Source organism: Perca fluviatilis, chromosome 8 (genome assembly GCF_010015445.1).
Source record: "Perca fluviatilis chromosome 8, GENO_Pfluv_1.0, whole genome shotgun sequence".
NCBI lineage: Eukaryota > Metazoa > Chordata > Actinopteri > Perciformes > Percidae > Perca > Perca fluviatilis.
Genome location: NC_053119.1, coordinates 34,188,349 through 34,208,013, shown reverse-complemented (window position 1 = coordinate 34,208,013; position 19,665 = coordinate 34,188,349). Strand labels below are relative to the sequence as shown.

The window sequence follows — 19,665 nt, the reverse complement described above, 5'->3', positions numbered from 1 at the left end:
ATGCAAATAGCCCACAACACAACACATATAAGAAAACACTTCCAAATTGACTACAACACAACACATTAAGAAAACACATGCAAATAGACCACAACACAATTAAGAAAACACATGCAAATAGACCACAACATATTAAGAAAACACGTTTTTGTAAGTTGCAGTGCAGTGGCCACTGTAGCATTCGGCAAGTGGAGAAAAACGTGTTCTGATTAATTGGCATTTCTGTAAACCAATCACAATCATCATGGGTGGCGCTCCGCGCCAAATACAATAAAAGTGCCTCTGCAAAATAGCCTCAGGAAGGAACTTGTTTTGGTGGAACATGTGCTCAAAAGTTGTTTTAGTCGTTTAACAGAATACTCAGATTCGAAAGATAGTCTAGCTAGCTGTCTGGATTTACCCTGCAGAGATCTGAGGAGACGTTAACCATAGTCCTCATAAATCGAGTTTAGAATGACAACACACAGAAAGCGGAAGGTGAGGGACATTTGGCCGAAAATGAGGGAGATCTGGTGGATCTTACGGCAGCACCAGAGCAATCACGGAATTGAAAAGCCATCGATTTAGGGGTACTTTCACATCTGAAAGTCCGAACCAAGGTCTGGACCAATGTTCATGTTTTCATGTGTTTTCATGTGTTCATGTGTCTGCATTTTTCCCGCTGACCGCTGCTCTCCCCACGCTGCCGCGGCACTGTCAAAATAAGACACAGCCAGCTACCCGATCATATTTATTTATTTGCAAATAATATGCATGCACCCGCACACACACACACACTTGATTTGATAAAAATCCCAAAAAGCAAAGACAGGATGAGGCAACAGTTAGTGTAGGGCCATAGAGGTTGAAGGCATGGATGTATAATAGGACCAGTCGATGGGGGGGCCTGATGGGCCTGATGGACAATCCCAGTTTGTGAAGGCAAGTTCAAAAGTACAGTACGTAGGTTTTCTGCTTTCACAAACAAAATAAACTGTTAAACCAACAGATGGCAGCAGAGGCCAGTAATAAAACAAATGCAGGAAAGCACTGTCACTGTGGCGCACCCTATTGTATACAGACTATGGGTGCACCCAGTGAGATAGTCTCTAAACGCAAAAACACCTTTCAGACCAAACCTAAATAAATACATAAAATGAGATGTTAATCTAACTGTGTGAGCAGGGCATTCCTGAAAAAGAGGGCGTTGCTACTTAAAAAAAAATGTAATCCCACTAAATGCATGAATGTTGTATTTTGCTTTTACCACAGTTAGGCTACTTATCCTTGGTACAATTTTCTGTTGAATTTTATTTATTTTTCCAAGATAATTTATAATGTTTGGACTTAAATAAAAGTCATTATTTAACACTCTTACTTACAGTGCATTGCTCAATTTACCGAACATTTAGAGTTGCAACATAAAGCAAAAGAACAGCACATCTTAAAGATAAATATAACAGCAACACCAGCAACAAAACATGTAGTGGGTGCAAAACTAAATTAATTTTCATCATAAATAATGAGTGCAAATGTAAGTACTTTAGAGCTTTGTCAATGTGATGAGAGTTAAAGCTAAAAAGAGATAAACAAAAATGACATGTCAGTGAACAAGTAGACTGAGTAACCTAGGTTTCAGTTGGGCAGTCACTTCACTGTCCTGACTGAAACAAAAAGGTATTCTTTGCTACTGAGGTGTCAGGAGAGAGATAAGTCCATGTTTGGGTCTGCAGCTAAGCAGATGCAAATTCCTCTACAGCCTGATCCACAGCTTGGCATCCAGGAAGTGCAGGAGAGCATTCATGAGATGTTAGTCACATCAGTAGGCCATGCCACTTTGCTATTGGCTGGCGGATTGAGCGCATCATTAAGTTCCAGTGATTGTCTTCTGAACTCTTCTCCTTCCCGACAGTCAACTGTCCAATCAGATGTTTGGTTGATTTCTTAGTTGTGTGAGTCTCATACACATAAACCAATATTTTACACTGCTCTAGAGGAAATTCTGGCAGGGAGAACATGAGGACTTCATTGAAGACAGTCACCAGGCAGCGGGCCACTGCAGAGGTTTTTTGGTACCTCAACTTGCTCTGGTTGCACTGCACACTGATCCTGGCATACAGGACTAACAGGTACAACACAGAGAAGGCAATTAGAAACTGTATGTTATACTATACAGTACAGGCCAAAAGTTTGGAAACACTTTCCCATTCAATGTGTTTTCTTTATTTTCATGACTATTTACATTGTAGATTCTCACTGAAGGCATCAGAACTATGAATGAACACATATGGAATTATGTCCTTAACAAAAAAGTGTGAAATAAGTGAAAACATGTCTTATATTTTAGATTCCTCAAAGTAGCCACCCTTTGCTTTTTTGATAGCACTGCAATCCCTTGGTGTTCTCTCAATGAGCTTCATGAGGTAGTGACCTGAAGTGGTTTTTACTTCACTTGTCAGGGTTAATTAGTGGAATTGTTTCCCTTATTAATGGGGTTGGGACCATCAGTTGTGTTGTGCAGAAGTCAGGTTGATACACAGCCGACAGTCCTATTGGACAACTGTTAGAATTCATATTATGGCAAGAACCAATCAGCTAAGTGAAGAGAAACGAGTGGCCATCATTACTGTAACAACTGAAGGTCAGTCAGTCCGGAAAATTGCAAAAACTTTGAATGTGTCCCCAAGTGCAGTGGCAAAAACCATCAAGCGCTACAACGAAACTGGCTCACATGAGGACCGCCCCAGAGAAGGAAGACCAAGAGTCACCTCTGCTGCTGAGGATAAGTTCATCCGAGTCACCAGCCTCAGAAATCGCAAGTTAACAGCAGATTTGTTTGGGCCAAGAAACACAAGGAATGGACATTGTTAGGATGGACCAGTGGAAATCTGTGCTTTGGTCTGATGAGTCCAAATTTGAGATCTTTGGTTCCAACCGCTGTGTCTTTGTGCAGCGCAGAAAAGGTGAATGGATGGATTCTACATGCCTGGTTCCCACCGTGAAGCATGGAGGAGGAGGTGTGATGGTGTGGGGGTGCTTTGCTGGTACCACTGTTGGGGATTTATTCAAAATTGAAGGCATACTGAACCAGCATGGCTACCACAGCATCCTGCAGCGACATGCCATCCCATCCGGTTTGCGTTTAGTTGGACCATCATTTATTTTTCAACAGGACAATGACCCCAAACACACCTCCAGGCTGTGTAAGGGCTATTTGACCAAGAAGGAGAGTGATGGAGTGCTGCGCCAGATGACCTGGCCTCCACAGTCACCGGACCTGAACCCAATCGAGATGGTTTGGGGTGAGCTGGACCGCAGAGTGAAGGCAAAAGGGCCAACAAATGCTAAGCATCTCTGGGAACTCCTTCAAGACTGTTGGAAAACCATTTCAGGTGACTATCTCTTGAAGCTCATCAAGAGAATGCCAAGAGTGTGCAAAGCAGTAATCAGAGCAAAAAAATTGTTAATTCATAGTTTTGATGCCTTCAGTGAGAATCTACAATGTAAATAGTCATGAAAATAAAGAAAACGCATTGAATGAGAAGGTGTGTCCAAACTTTTGGCCTGTACTGTACATATAGGACAGGTGCATGTTTATGGCTTTATTTTAATAATAATAACTTTGTTATCTACCTGCATCTGAGCATATTTCAGTGGGGCCAGTTTTGACCTTTAGCAGTCCAACCTCAAGCCTCTGAGAAGTGGGAAGAATCTTCAAAGACAGAAGCACCTCTCCGACAAGATCCTGTCCAGAAAGTGGGAAGACACTTGAGCACATAATGTGTCTATAGCAGGGGTCTTCAACGTTTTTTAAGCCAAGGACCCCTTACCTGAAAGAGAGATGGAGCAGGGAACCCCTACTACATCGTTTTTTAATTTTTTATTACATTGTATAAAAATTAAGTTGCACATTAAACTGGGTCTACAATAACATGTAGGATAAATACATTTTGGCTTAGAATACTAAGCTATTAAAATAATAATTGTTGACATGATTTTCTAAATCATGTTTTAATGTTAATATCTGTGGATGGTTATCTTAGTGACTACCTTACCTATAGGCCAGTGCGCTTATGATCAATGGATTTTTTCACATATAGGCTGATATACTGTATATTTACTAATAATATTTTGGATTCATGTTAACACATTGTAATTTTATTGGAAACTTATAAACAACAATAGTTTGGTGACCCCCCTGCAGTGACTCTGAGGACCCCCTAGGGGTCCCGGACCCCCTGTTGAAGATCTCTGGTCTATAGTATATAAAAATATGGTTGTAAAAGTAAAAACATTATGGCTATTTACAATAAGCCAAGGAATATACAGTCTCACATGTGTAATTTTTTTCATTTCAACCATTCAATATTAAATCCTGTTCTGTTTGTTGAGTTATTGAGTTTTGTAGTTATGGTGATAATAAAGTAAATTCTACATACATCCTGGTTCTAAACTGATATAAGCTTACATTTAATTTAATAAACTTAAATTGATTGAGGGCATAATAGTTTATTATTTTGTTTTTCTTCCTGTTTTATAATCATAATAAAATAATAATTATAATAACATACTATAGTCTACATTACCCAGAAAGGGGATGTGTAAGAATGGCATTCTTTAATTCACCTCAACTGTAAGATGAGGAAAAGCATTCCTGTTTGAATACATGATGTATACTGTACCTTCTGGGGTATCTTCAGATCTTCTTGTAGCTGCAGAGGGTAGGAGATGTTGAGCTGCCCTAGAGCTACCCTCACCTCTCCTAACACTGTGTGTCTGGAGAATTTATCAAAGTCCCTCACCTGAAATGCACACAGACAGATACCAGACAGACAGTTTACTTCCAGAATCACACAACATTCCTTTCTCTCTGCTTAGGTCTTATTTATTCAACTGACAAAATAATGTCCTATGATTTGAGAGATACTGAGAGATGGGTTTGTGTGCTGCAGGACCTCCATCCTGAGGTTGATGTGATGAAGCTCCTTATCCTCTTGCAGAATACAGCTGAACTGGTCTCCATATAAAGGGTTACAGCTGCCCTTTACAATGCGAGTCCGCCACTCCTGCAGCACTGTCCACAGGACAGATGCAGTCCCTTCGCCCTAAGATGGACACAGCAATAATCCATAACACCTTTATAAAGTACAGAGGTACAGCTCCAAGGCTTTAAATAATAATCTGAAGACATATATTTACAAAGTGGGCCTGCAAAGCATAAAAGGAGAAAAGAAAAGGTGTATATTTTGCTTGTAAGAAGATGCAGTAGTTTGTGTTACCACATACAATGGTTTTGTATGTGGTAACTATTAACTAATGAAGACAAAATTACCTTCTCATCCGTGCAGTCATCCAATTCCACTACCTCTGAACCTGCCCACATGAGTCTTAGATTAACAAATGGCTGGAGGCTACGCATCTGGCTGTGCTCCAGAAGCCCCTCCACCTGCAGGACGGTTACCACCAGCTGGGACTGCAGCTGGTCATAGTAGATGGAAAACCGTAAAGACCCGTTGACCTGGTAAAAGAGGGTGTGTTAGGAAAGACACCAAAGACCGCTGCTGATATTGCTTGAAAATATGAAATGCACTCTGTTTTCTTTAAAAGGTATAATATGTGGGATTTTCCTAAGAAATCAAATATATAGAATCATATAAAACTTATCCCTCTCAATCATCACTTATGATCCAGCAGAAGTGTTTGACGGTGTCTGTATCTGTGTGCGCCAACAAAGATCCTTTGGGCCCCACGTGGGTGTGTAACCCCAAGCCAATAACAGTGGCAGGATGCGCAGCCTGTTCTCATTCCCAATACGACCACTTTGTTACACCCATCGACGTCCGATACCGACGGCACCCAGTGGAGACCTCCACTGTGTGCTGTCGGTCAGTGTGTCTAACTGACATACACATACAGCAGGTCAGCAACAGCATAAAGCTCTGCATTCACACAAAATCCGACAATGCAGCGCCTTCCCACGGAGGTGTGGGTGTGTTTATTTGTGCTTTAGAAAGTCACCGCCGTGAACCAATCAGAAAAATGGGTTTATTTCTCTCATTCCCGGCTTTGGTCTCACTAATGATCCCATTAATAATTCACTCTCTAGCTCACTCAATTATCACTGCTTTCTCTGTCTCTCTCTCTCTCTCTCTCTCTGGCTCTTTGAGCCCAGGAGGGGCCATCACTCATTTGACTTTGTTTTGCTTTAAGGTGCTTCCTTTTTATTTCCTTCTGCTAACAAACCACAAAAAAATGCATAAAGGCTGCTGTGTGGTGGGATGCACTGCCAACAGCGTAAAGACCCCTTAAATAAGTTTCAATAAGCTGCCGAACCCAACAAACTGAGCCTTTAGGACAAAAGTGGATACAGGCAATAAGACGTGAGGCATCAGCTGGAAGTCTGGGAGTACTGTGGATAAATCAGAAAGCTATGCAGTATTATGTTTGCAAGTGCCTTAGCTTGCTAACACATATCTAACATTAGCTTACTAATAGCTAGCGTGTCCTCTCTGGTAGACATAAGTTGCTGAAATAATACTTTCAAAAACCACCTCAAGTGAGCATTTTTCTGTTTCATTACAGTTTTTAATACGATACTTCAAAATGGGCATGAAAATAAATTTATGGAAAAAGGGCCATTGTATGGCATCTATTCCCTGACTGTTCTATTGCCACCATGACGTTGAAATTTTTGGTTTAAGTAAAATATCTTGACAACAATTGGACAGATTGCCGTGAAGTTTGCTACCAATATTTAATGTCCCTACAAGAAAGACTTTGCTAATCCCCTTACGTTTTCTCTTGTCCATCGCCATCATCTGGCCAAAATTGTAATCTGTCTAACAGTTTAGTTTATGACTAATACTTACTACTCATACAAAGCTAATGACATTTCCATCAGCCTCAGGTTTACTTTAAGTTTGGTGCTAATTAGTAAATGTTAGCATGCTACAAACTGAGATGGTGAACATGGTAATTATTACCTGCTGAACATCAGCATCTTAGTATTGTCATTGCAAGCATGCTAATGTTAGAGTTTAGCTCGATGGAAATCTTGCAGTAGGCTACAGCATACTCCAAAAAGTACATATGCCTCCCTTACAAAACAAAGAGTCGGATATAGGTTGCCCACATTTTTAAAGCCGATATTTACTGAGTAAAATGTAGTTGTAAGGGAGCCTTGAGTGCTTTTGAAGATAAGGAGTTCATAAGCTAAATGAAAAGAATAAACAGAAAGACAATTGTTGACAGATTAAAGAGTAACGTACCACATTTTTAATGTTGGCCTGCTCTCCCATATCTCTGTCTGCCTGGCTGAATCCTGAGGAGGGAAACGAGGCTTGAGACAGACAGCGACTCAGCCTGCGGACCTCTGTGCTGACTTCCTCCACCTGGGAAGCATGCAGAAATGAACACCATTTCTATTAGTAGTGTTTTTAATTACAACTACAGCACCTCCACCTTTTATTTGACTTGGGACAAGTCCCAACTCACCTTTGTTTAAACAAGTTCATCTTAATCTTTATGTACATAGACAATGTTGTCTATTTGGAGCATCTCCACAGACTACAGGGTCTGAGCAAAATAACAGGAATACCTAACAATATAATGTAATCTTTTACAAATAGACATAACATTTAAAAAGTATATATAAATAAAACATTTGAGGAACTTATAATGTCAAAATGGTATTTACACTGCATCGAAGAGGTGTTCATGGTGTTTTATAAGGCTGTAGATTATATTGTGTTATGTTGAAAAGTTCTCCTATTATTTTCTCTACCCAGAATGTAGCCCTCACTCCTCATTTCCACCGGTTGCAGAACAGCTGTGGAACGGCTGCACCGCGGAACGGCTCCATGCTCTGCCGTCCGTCAATACCCACCAGGTCCGGATTTGTTGCGAACGGCTGCGGCCATGACCCACGAGATCTTGCGAATTCAGGTAGAATAGAACCACAAAACCAACAACAATTTGTTTCCATCCAGAGGAGTAGAGGGTAAACAACTCTGTGCTGTGTTTTCAAGGTGTAGAAAAATGATCTGCCATGAGCACGATGTATTTTATTTTGAAAATTAACCGGATGTTTTATTTTGCTTCTGTGCTCGACTTCCTGAACACAATCTGAATTGTGCTGAATTGCTGCGGAGCTGTCCGGCAAAAATAGAAGCTCTGCGTATCTGCTCCGGAGGGCTGCGGGCCGCCGGAGCTGGGACGCAGCCGTTCTGCAGTCGGTGGAAATACACACATTGACTTTAATGGAAACCTATTGACTGATGGCAGTGCAGTCCAGTTTTCATCCAACTCTATTTTGCCCCTAAGTCCAACATTTAAGGTGTTTGGTGTTTGGTGTTTTAAACCCCCAACGTCGTCTTCCAGGCAGCACTGCTTGGAAGGCACAAGGATAAGGCAATGGTTGGGGGTTAGGGTTAAGGTTAGGTGCCTTGAAGTCGACGGTCGCAGCGCTGCCTTGAAGTCGGCGGTCGCAGCGCTGCCTTGAGGTTGACGTTGGAGGCTTAAAACACCATCGAGCAACATTTACCCTGTCCTAACAGTACAAACTACAAGTGATTTTTACACTCAGCAGGACCATTACTAACAGGAGTAAGGTGATGGTAAGGTTGTCAAACACAGCTCACATGTAGTAGATCAACACAGATACCTCACCCAACTGGATTCATCTCGCAGCTATAATAATAGGGCTGCTAAACTTGATTCTTAAACTTGAAAATGTCCTGCATTTCTCTAAATACTCTCCCATAGGGTTAGGTATCTTCTCTACCATACTTAATAGTTTTATTTTTTGCAAATTGTCCATAATTCTTTAACTACGCACTATAGCTTTAAGCCTCTTACACATTATAAGCAATTTGCGCACCGCTAGGTTGGGCGCAGAGCAAAGCATAGAGAGCAAAGTGCAGCTCAGGTATTTGTCATCAAGGGTGGCAAGGAAGCTATTTCCCCGTTGCTAGGTAACGACAGGCTGTTATCTCATTGGTTGCAACTAGGTCGAAGTTGAAATAATTGGAACGGCAAATACGAGCGGTGCGCAACAGCAGGGGTAACGCAGCGCATAGTTGGGCGCCACCGCCCTCTCCATAGAAAATCAATGGAATGGCCGGTGCAGAACGCTTTTGCCGCCTATCATGTGTAGGCAGCTTTAGCCACACAGAGCCCTAGAACCTCAGACATCTATAGATTTCTTAAGAAATCTGGTCATTGTTAAAATTGTACAGCATGGGTGCTGCTTTCAACTCTAGGCCACCTGATACAATAGTGTGGCCACATATACACTATGTATAATGTAAGGTCATAAGAAAATAAGTTTAAATTAAATTGTTTGTTTAGTAACACTTTACTTGAAGTTTTCTACATAAGAGTGACATGACACTGTCATGAACACATGACATTGTCATGACACAGTCATGAAACACGAACCCTAACCCTAACTCTAACCCTATCCCTAACCATAACCATAACCATAACCATAACCATAACTTCTCATACAAAACCGAATGACACTTACTAAAAGAAGCGTTATGTCATAAACGTTTATGACTTGTTTATAAAGTTTTATGACACATTCATGACAGTGTCATGTTACTCTTATGTAGAAAACTTCAAGTAAAGTGTAACCGTTTGTTTTATCCGCACCTCTCAAATCCATTTCCTCTTACCCTAGTACTTGGGGCTCCTGAGAAATTTCCTGCTGTTCGTGACTTTTCTTCTGAGTACAGCAGCTCACTGTTCACTGCAATACAAACCAGACACGTTTGCATTAGGTTATTAACTTTCCCTGTAGACACCCAGCATCAGCAATATGTGCTGTACTGTTTGGTATTGTAATCTAATCTACTCACCAGTGTCTTTCCGGGTGTATGTGGTCTGTGTCTGTGTGCAACATCTGAAGGCCTGCCATGCCAAGATGCCCAGAGCCAGCAGAAGAAGAGTGACTGAGATTCCCAGGATGCAGTACTTGACCGTGTTGGAGAACGGCATACTCAGGTCTCCAGCAGCCGACAGCAGCCCCACCGGGGCCGGATAGTCCATCAGTGGAACCATTACTCTCAAATTCCATGTGGCCTTTACATACCTCTGCAACACAAGAAGACAAGCCTGGTAATGGGACGATACTGTAGATTATAGAACTTTGAAGTCACATAAAAGCTCCTCCTCTTCCCTCACTCACGTTGCAAAACCAAAGGGGGATTGTGCTTTCTCCGTCTGCTCCCAGCCTCCCGTCAAACTTCAAATCTAATTCAAAGACCCATTTTATCCCCCTTGCTTTTAGCGATGTCTGAGGCTGCCTGGCTTCTGTCAAGCCACCTCCTGGTCGGTCCTTTTATTCCCTATACTGCTTTTAGCTATTGCTGATTTAATTCACTCTTCTAACTTTGTTCTTTTTTGACGTTGGTTTTACCATGCAAGTTGTTGTGCAAGTTTTTTATGTACTTTTTTATTTATGTAGTCTTCTGTTGTATCTATGTATCAAGGTATACTTCACCCCATCTGCCCTGGTTGTAAAGCACTTTGGGTCCACTTGCTGTTTTAAATGTGCTGTATAAATAAAGATGACTTGACTTGACATAATAGACCCAGCCTTAGGGCAGCACCAATATCACAACAGCAGTGGTGGAAGTATTTAGACCCTTTACTTAAGTAAAAGTAATTATTTATTAATTAAAAAAAGTAAATGGATTAATTAACTGACCATAAAAATAATAGTTAATTGGAGCCCTAATAGGAGTTGAAACCTTTCTCAGTTTCCAGGAGATGGGAGTGGTAATACAGATAGACAGAAAGAAAAAACAGCATGGCACACTGGCAAAAAGTCAAAGTGTATCAATATCACAGCCAAAGTCTTAAATACTAATGTAACATTAGTAAATAATTTTAACATCTCACAGTAGCAAAAGCAGGTGTAAATAATACAGTGAATGATCACGAAATTAAATGTAGCCATTTAAGTTTGAGGGTCCTGGTGCTGTTCATGCCTCACTTCAAGCTGTCCTAGCTTACTGGAACACTGGAAGTCATCTTTAATGTTATCAGTAAAACCTGTGTTTGTAGGCCTGCAGGCCAAACTGCACAAGATGGAGCCCTGGATTGACCTTGTTTTGAGACAAGCCAGTAAGTAGATCCACTTGTATAAATGTTGATTTAGAGCTTTGGCAAAAATCCCAGAGCATTTTCAGTTCCAAACCTTTTTAAGTTGTTTTTAAAAGGTTTGTGACAAAAGATTTTTTTGATTGTTGGTCTTACAATATTACATACCTGTATCCAAACAAAGAGCACAGTTAGCACACACATGAACTGTATGCGATTTGCAGAGGTCAAATTGTCCGTATGCCTGCTAACTTCTGGAACACACTTTAATAGTCAGATTAATCACTGAAGTAAAGGGAACTGGTGTGTCATGGTCAAAAAGACATGCTTATCTCCTGTCAGATATGGTTTAGTCAAATAGCACTTGTCCTGCTCACACTGCATGCAAAACCAAATCAACAGTGCAAGGAAAAAAGTTGCAAGTTGGATTTAAACAAAGAAAGTTGACATAGCACTCTTCAACAATTCGGCTATTGTACAATGTTGCACAAATGAACTCAGACCCTTGGTGACCTCAGACTGGTGAATGGTAAAGATAAAATACAACCCTTCTGTTGCTGCTTTCCACTTGAACTAATACACAATCACATGGAGGGCACAAACACATTACCTGTAATAAGTAATGAAAACTCAGCTCATCCTTTTCTTCAGCAAGTATTTTCCTGTGCTATAATCCATGCAGAACTCTTCAGAGTTCACAGAAACAAAATAACTCGTCAGCAAGAGAAATTCAAAGCTGAATCTTATCATACAACTGTTCCTCCTGTTTTTGCCACTCTAGGCACACCCCTCTCTTTCTCTCTCTCTCTCTCTCTCTCTCTCTCTCTCCCCACAGACACCCAGCACATGACTTTCTGCACACCATTCTGGGCAAACTGGTTTGATTAGATGTAAAAGGCATTTTATTTTACATGACCTGATCTTCAGCTCTTGTCCTTGAAGATCCCTCTACAGGCCTGCTTACCAAATGTTTAGGTCACAGAACTTCAACGATCAAGCCATGCCCCTGCTGCCGTGTAGCACAAGAAACTGTTTTGCACTGAATCCTGCCTAAGCAGTCATGTTTATCTACTATATATACCACTGTCAACATATCTATTGCACTTTTAAGTAATAATTATAGCCAATAAGTTCAGGTCGTTGTTGTAGTAGCTGTTTGGAGGTTTGATACATTCCATATGTTCATTTTCTAAGTTGCACTTTCAACTTCAGCTCTGCTTTGTCATCCAACTGTACCCAAACCAGCTGTAGCTAGGTGCTGTAAACTGACAATGACAACACACACTTAACTCGCCTACAATTGTGACAGCTAAATTGCCACCAAGACAGGATCCTAACTTAAAAAGACATGTACCTTACCATTACCAAACTTGTCCCCTATTATTTTTGCAGAACTGCACACAATGGGAAATTAGATAATTTACCTTAAAATGGTACTTCAACAATAAAAACATAATTTTAAGTCAAATAACCCAAACACCCTAGGTAACACTATATAACTATTTCTCAAACAACTTGAGACTAAAAATACAAGCTACAGCACACAGCATACCATCTACAGTACTTATGAACACTTTAATGTAATCTCCTTAAAAGAAATTGAACTTTTGCTCTCCTATATTTAATGAACTTTGATTTTGGTGATGTACGCATGATTTCTAATTAATGGTAAAGATTAAAGCTGGATTAAGATACTGTGCACTCTAAGTCAATACTATTTTTATCTTTGAAGTTGATCATAAACTGATTCAGGGTCACCAAGGCAACAATTCTCCTGTAAAATAAAAAAATGATCCATGATCCTTTTCACCAATCACAGACAAGATGGAAGAAATGCTTTCCTCTGCACTCAGTGGAGCTTAGAAAGTCACAGATAAACACAAAAAATGAAATTCAGACACACTTCTTAGAAATGTCAATACAATTATTCCTATAAACATCACTAAGGACACTAAATTGCAATCTAAATATAAAATGTGTGACAACTCTTGAAGATAAAAGACCATTTTCACCATGTGACATAAGATACATTTTAGTCAAATGCATACTCTATAACATTTTTTTCCACACCAATATAAATAAAAAAAGGCTCGAGGGTATGAAAAGTAACGTAGTTTTATGTCAATCTACAGTATTTATTGACTTGATGTTTATGTTATGCTTTATTTGTCTTGGACTGTCTCCCTGGGTTTTTGTTTTTTCTTACATTGCTTGTCTGTTGTGTGGTACTACTGGCTGTAAATCAAATTGCCCCTCAGGGATAATAAAGTTTCCTTGATCCTTGAAAGATATTACAATTTTCTCAGAGCTTGGTATGCTTTGATCACAGCTATTTAAAGGAATAGTTTGGATTATTTGAAGTGGGGTTGTATGAATACTGGGTACGTTAAACTCAATAGTCAGTGCATTACTACCTACAGTAGATGCCAGTCCACAAGCAAAGAGACTGTGACAGAGTTGGACGGAGCAGGCTCTTATCTCAGACCTCAAATTTAATGTTTTTTAAGATCTTTTTAAGACCACCACGAATATAGTTTAAGACCCAAAAATGTTGAAAGAAATTACTTGATAGGAAAGAGAATTTGCGGTGACATTAATAACATATTAAAAAACTTAATAGCCTAATAATGTCCTTATAGTCCTTGGGCATCCTAGAGTAGATCCAACCAGGCAATCTGATTGGTCAACTAGACATGTAGAATGTTCTCAAATCAGCATGACAGCTCACCAGGCTCATCACTTGAAATATTACTCCACATCACAGAGTTGAATCAAAAACTACTTTTGAAACATTTGTATCCATGAAAATAAATCAGGAACCAAAGTGGAACACACTCTCCAACATATGTATATAAAGTGATTCATCGGGTTAAACAAGTTTTTTTTTTACACAACTCTCTGGAAATGTTTGGATCACATCAGTTGTAGCACCCACGGCTATATAAAACACGGTAAAACACATGCATCACCGTCACTAGCTGCTCTAACGTAACATATCTTTTAAATCGCACATTAAGAAGGTTTGTAATAGTTCAACCTGGCAATTTTAAAGGGGTGATAGAATGCAAAACCGATTTTACCCTGTCATAGTTGAATAACGACAGTTCGGTGAGTAAATAGGACATACATAGAAGCTCAAAATCCCAATGACACCCCTTTACTATGAAAATCTAATTTTTTGAAACTGCCGCTGAAAACGGGCGAATCTCAACAAAGCTAGAAGTTGACGTCAACCTCCCAAAAACCGGAACCTTTGTCACAGCCATGGGTGTATTAAGAGAACGGTCACGCCCCAACATTTACATACAATAGGCTACACAACTGACCTGAGATCAGGTAGTTTTCTGAATCTAGCTAGGTCACGCAGATCTCTGCTATTCCATTACAAAATTCACTTCTGAAACTTTTTTATGCGAGAAATCAACCATATAAAGCTCAAATATGGGCCGCTTTACGAAAATGGATGCCTAATTGCAAATTTTCTCCGACTGTGTGTCGGAGTTTAGTGCCGGTGTTGGTGCTGCCTGGGTTGCTACATCGCCGCCCTAACCGCAGTGTCAGCGAGCTTGTTACGCCCGCAGCCCGCAGGTTCCAGTTAATCTTATAATGGGTATGTGTGTTGAGTTATTTAAACAAACAATCGGGGAAATAAACGCCTCTTGTCCGCGAGTCTCATTGATAGAGCCGCGGTGAGATGGAGTCCATCAATGAGAGCTAGCTAGCCTCCTCCTAACTCTGACATTCACAAAAATACATTCAATTGAAATCCGAAATCGGACAAGTGTTAGCTAAGCTTTGTAAGACCTTGAGGAACCTGTAATATTCATGCCGTGACGAAATTCAAACTGTAAATATACTTTAGTTATGCGAAAGTGAGCAAGCTGCGATATTTCCCCATTGTAATGAATGGGACATATCGCTAGCAGCTGCTCGTCCTACAAAGACGCCTCGCGTTCATAAAAATGCCTTAAAATCAAATCGGACACAACGGTTAGCTTTATAAGACATTGGGGAATGATGTTGTATAAGTGGCGTGACGAAATTCAAACTGTAAATATAATTTAGTTATGGCGACAGTGTAGCTAGCTAGCTGCGGTATTTCCCCATTGTAATGAATGGGACATATCGCTAGCAGCTGCCCGTCCTACAAAGACGCCTCGCGTTCATAAAAATGCCTTAAAATCAAATCGGACACAACGGTTAGCTTTATAAGTGTTAGAATTCTCTAAAAGACGTGTTCTTAGATTTCTGAGGACGAAGGAGAGGCTAGGTTCGAATTGAAAGATTAAGCAAGAGGTTTAATAAAACAACACGGTGAAAACGACAGTCAAAACACAATTAAACATAAAACATAAAACACTACCAGCATCAGACTGCAAACATGCTTCCCCTGTCGGGACACAAGTTAGCAGCCATGCCACATGACAAACAATACACTGTAAACAGCGGACCTCAACTTGCTTCCCTTGCGGGTCACAGATTGAAGTCCTGAGATCGTGCAGGAGCCCCCATTTATCCTGTCCCTCAGGATAAAGACACACCTGAATTTAGGTTTACTCCAGGTCACAGACAAAGGTCGTTTCACATGGTAGTGCCGATTCGGTTCAAGTTTACATTTCCTTTGTTCTAATCACGTCTGTGGATGGCTCCCCTAAGGGAGACAAAAGTTACCTTTCCTGTGGGGACAATGAGTCTCCTACATTATGCTAAATAACAGCCATGACCTAATCAATTCTTTAGAAGCTACAGACGGTGTGAGCCAGACCAAAGTTAATTAGTGTAGTTATTTGATTAGATCTAGCAAGTACATTGTGTTTAAACTTTTTAACTTCAACAATCCCTAATTTTTCACACCAACTTCAACATAAGACATTGGGGAATGATGTTATATAAGTGGCGTGACGAAATTCAAACTGTAAATATAATTTAGTTATGGCGACAGTGTAGCTAGCTAGCTGCGGTATTTCCCCATTGTAATGAATGGGACATATAGCAAGCAGCTGCCCGTCCTACAAAGACGCGGCGTTCATAAAAATGCCTTAAAATCAAATCGGACACAACGGTTAGCTTTATAAGACATTGGGGAATGATGTTATATAAGTGGCGTGACGAAATTCAAACTGTAAATATAATTTTGTTATGGCGACAGTGTAGCTAGCTAGCTGCGGTATTTCCCCATTGTAATGAATGGGACATATAGCAAGCAGCTGCTCGTCCTACAAAGACGCCTCGCGTTCATAAAAATGCCTTAAAATCAAATCGGACACAACGGTTAGCTTTATAAGACATTGGGGAATGATGTTATATAAGTGTCGTGACAAAATTCAAACTGTAAATATAATTTAGTTATGGCGACAGTGTAGCTAGCTAGCGCGGTATTTCCCCATTGTAATGAATGGGACATATAGCAAGCAGCCGCCCGCCCTACAAAGACGCCGTGTTCATAAAAATGCCTTAAAATCAAATCGGACACAACGGTTAGCTTTATAAGACATTGGGGAATGATGTTATATAAGTGGCGATCGAAATTCAAACCGTAAATATATTATAGTTATGCCGGCAGCTGGCGCCGAGCCCCGTGAGAGCAGTATCCACAAAGGGTGACTTTGCCCTGGGTATGGAGCCCAGCAGGCTGCCGCTTTCGCAGACTGTGTGGAGCTCCTAAAGTCCGACACGTCTTACCAAATTTGCAATTAGCCATCAATTTTTGTAAAACGGCCCATATTTCAGCTTTATATAGTTGATTTCTCGCTTAAAAAAGTCTCAGAAGTGAATTTGGTAATGAAACATTGCAGTGTCTGGAATATGAGATTCTGTCGCTTCTCTAATGTATGTGTATTGGGGATTCGCTCAACCAATCAGCGCGCGTCTCTAATGTGTGCGTATGGCAAGTCGCTCAACCAATCAGCGCGCAGCTCATCTAAATATTCATGACCATACCATATTTGGAAGAAAAGCTCTTGTTACAAATAGGGCCAAAACACAGGGATGCATAAGGGCCAATAAAATATCAACCAGGCCATTTTCAGCCCAACCAATGTTACATACCCCATTAGGAGACCATAAGGAACAGTGTGAAATACCCTATATAATCATTCTATCACCCCTTTAAGATATGTCCGAAGCTGCAGGTCAACAAAGGCTGTGATGATGTACGTGCACTCGATGATCTTTTCGCATATGACTTATTGCTTGACAACCTGGTCACAAGCAAGCAAAACTTCTCTCAAACCACTACACTCCCTATTCAAACAAACTCTTAAGGTTCTTGATAAGAAATCCATACACCATCATCATTGCCATATTGTTTGCCCTGGTTCACCTGTGTGTGTATTTGTGTTGATCTCAGCCAACTGTTCTTGTTTTTATGTTATTTTCTTTTAGCATTAGTATAATCAACTTTTATTGTATAGGGCCAAATCTGTATGTATTATTGATAGCTTAATCGTTTAATCTCATTTTAGGGTGACCTCTTAGCACCAGTCCAGGGACAGCGGATGTAAAATAGCCTCCAGGCTAATTCTGGCACATTTTTACTTTTATGTATTATGAGTGTACGTTGTCCCTGACATAAATAAATAAACATAAAACTCCTGAAAATGCCGCAAGGCATCATCACTAATAGACTACAAATGGCTTCGAAGGTGAGGTAACTAAAGACACATTAGAGGATTTATGGCAGGCTATCTGGTGTGACAATTGGCAAAAATTTACCCTATCATCTTAAAAACACTGTCAGCTAATTTCATACGTAAAGCAAACTTTAATATCATTTACAAAAAAAATTTAATATAATTCATGACCTTAATTTTACAAAATTAAATTTTTTTTTTTGAAATTATTTTTGGGGGCATTTTTCGGGCCTTTATTTCCACAGGACAGATGAAGACATGAAAGGGGGGAGAGAGGGGGAATGACATGCAGCAAAGGGCTGCGGGTCAGAGTCAAACCCACGGTTGCTGTGTTGAGGAGTAAACATTTATACATGTGCACCTGCTCTACCAACTGAGCTAACCCAGCCACGCTACAAAATTTTATTTAAGGCATTTTAAGACTTTTTAAGGACCAGCAGGAACCCTGCCTTACATGCCTTAACAGTCTTGTACTTTTTTATTAAAAAGGTTTCAAGCAAATATACTTATCCAATGGTAACAATACCTTAGATACCCTGTAGGGGTACCATTTGAAGTCGTTGGCCCGTTCCCCCTAGTTGAGCTCCACAGAGCCCAGCAGAGAGGTCATATTAATGACTGCTGCCCTCTGGAAGCCCATGCTCCGTGCACCGCCTGCTCCTCCTCTAGACGCAGCTTGCTTCAACAGAGGCAGGAATGCCTGGTAGGGGCAGAAAAAAAAATCAACCTACTGTACAGGGGTTTTATGAGATGGAGCCACAATCAGTATGCTGAGAAGGAAGATGTAACCAATATTGCATTAGAGCTTCTTGAATCTGCAAAATCTTGTGATAATTACCATGGTGTGTTGTTAGTTTGAAAAATATTGTTTTTGTTTAATTTTAATAATGCAATTGCACCTGTATATAATGTATAACATTGATAACAAAACTACCCCCTGCTACTACACAATCTAGAGATACACATTTTGGGCAATTCCAGTCAGATTGACACGTCACTATACAGTCTGTTATAATGAATACAAATAGTGCCCTCTGGTGGCAGCATGTCCAACTTACAGAGAAATTGCTTGAATTCTCCATTTAGATTGTCCTACAAACCGTTTATATCAACGAGGGTAGGCTAAATAACAGAAACACCTGTCAGTATAATATAATAGAGTTAAACGGCACCACAAACCGCATCTTACAAAATGATCATACAGTTAAATCAACACCTCTCTAAAACAAAAACTAACATTATAAAACTCATGAACGTAGGATTTATTGCAGGACTGTTGTATTAGACTGCATAAGTTTCAGCTAGGTGTACCTAATATACTGGATACTGAGTGTGTAAGTATGTCAGGCCACATTACAGTTTTAATGCAGTGATGCCTTACTAATGCAACGATTGAGATAGAATGTATGATATTGTCTTTCAGTAGATGCAGCATCTTATAATACCCTTGATGATACAAATGCTAAAATACCTGGAGATTCAATCCAGAGACTATTTTGGTTCTTTTCTATTATCTTATGTTCTCTCTGTATTATATCATCACACTTTTGGGATACTACTGAATATACTATACGAGTAGTCTGAATCTGTCCCATCTCTCCCATCTAAATGGGCAGTCAGGAACACCCACAATGCTTTTACAGATCTAGACTTTTCCGAATGACTGGAGTTGATTATGTAGTTTCTGGATTTGAATTAGGGCTAAAATGCTGAAAGGAAGCAGGCAGTGTTTCAGTGGTAGATGCGCAGTGAAAGATAAACTACTCAAATAACAAAAAGGAGTTGGCCTACACGTTACAAAGAAAGGAGAAATCTATCTTAAAATAGCACCATCTGAAAGTAGCGCATGAAAACAATGTCAGTGGAACTTAAGTTTTCACTTTCAATTTCCGATGGAGATATTCAAATCGATGCACTGAAGAGAGTGGAGAGTTAAGTTCAGTTTGGC

At 40.1% G+C, this 19,665-nt stretch overlaps 1 protein-coding gene across 1 annotated transcript; it reads right to left on the bottom strand.

The window, feature by feature from the left end:
• Positions 1–770: 770 nt before the first annotated feature.
• On the bottom strand, positions 771–11,810 carry syt19 (synaptotagmin XIX). The gene is made up of 9 exons (XM_039807709.1): positions 11,696–11,810; positions 9,840–10,074; positions 9,657–9,730; positions 7,248–7,370; positions 5,312–5,497; positions 4,935–5,084; positions 4,662–4,781; positions 3,613–3,724; positions 771–2,101 (listed from the first exon to the last, which is right to left on the bottom strand). The coding sequence occupies exons 2-9, from the start codon at positions 10,039–10,041 to the stop codon at positions 1,794–1,796; spliced, it is 1,275 nt and encodes a 424-aa protein (XP_039663643.1). The 5' UTR covers positions 10,042–10,074; positions 11,696–11,810; the 3' UTR covers positions 771–1,793.
• Positions 11,811–19,665: the final 7,855 nt, after the last annotated feature.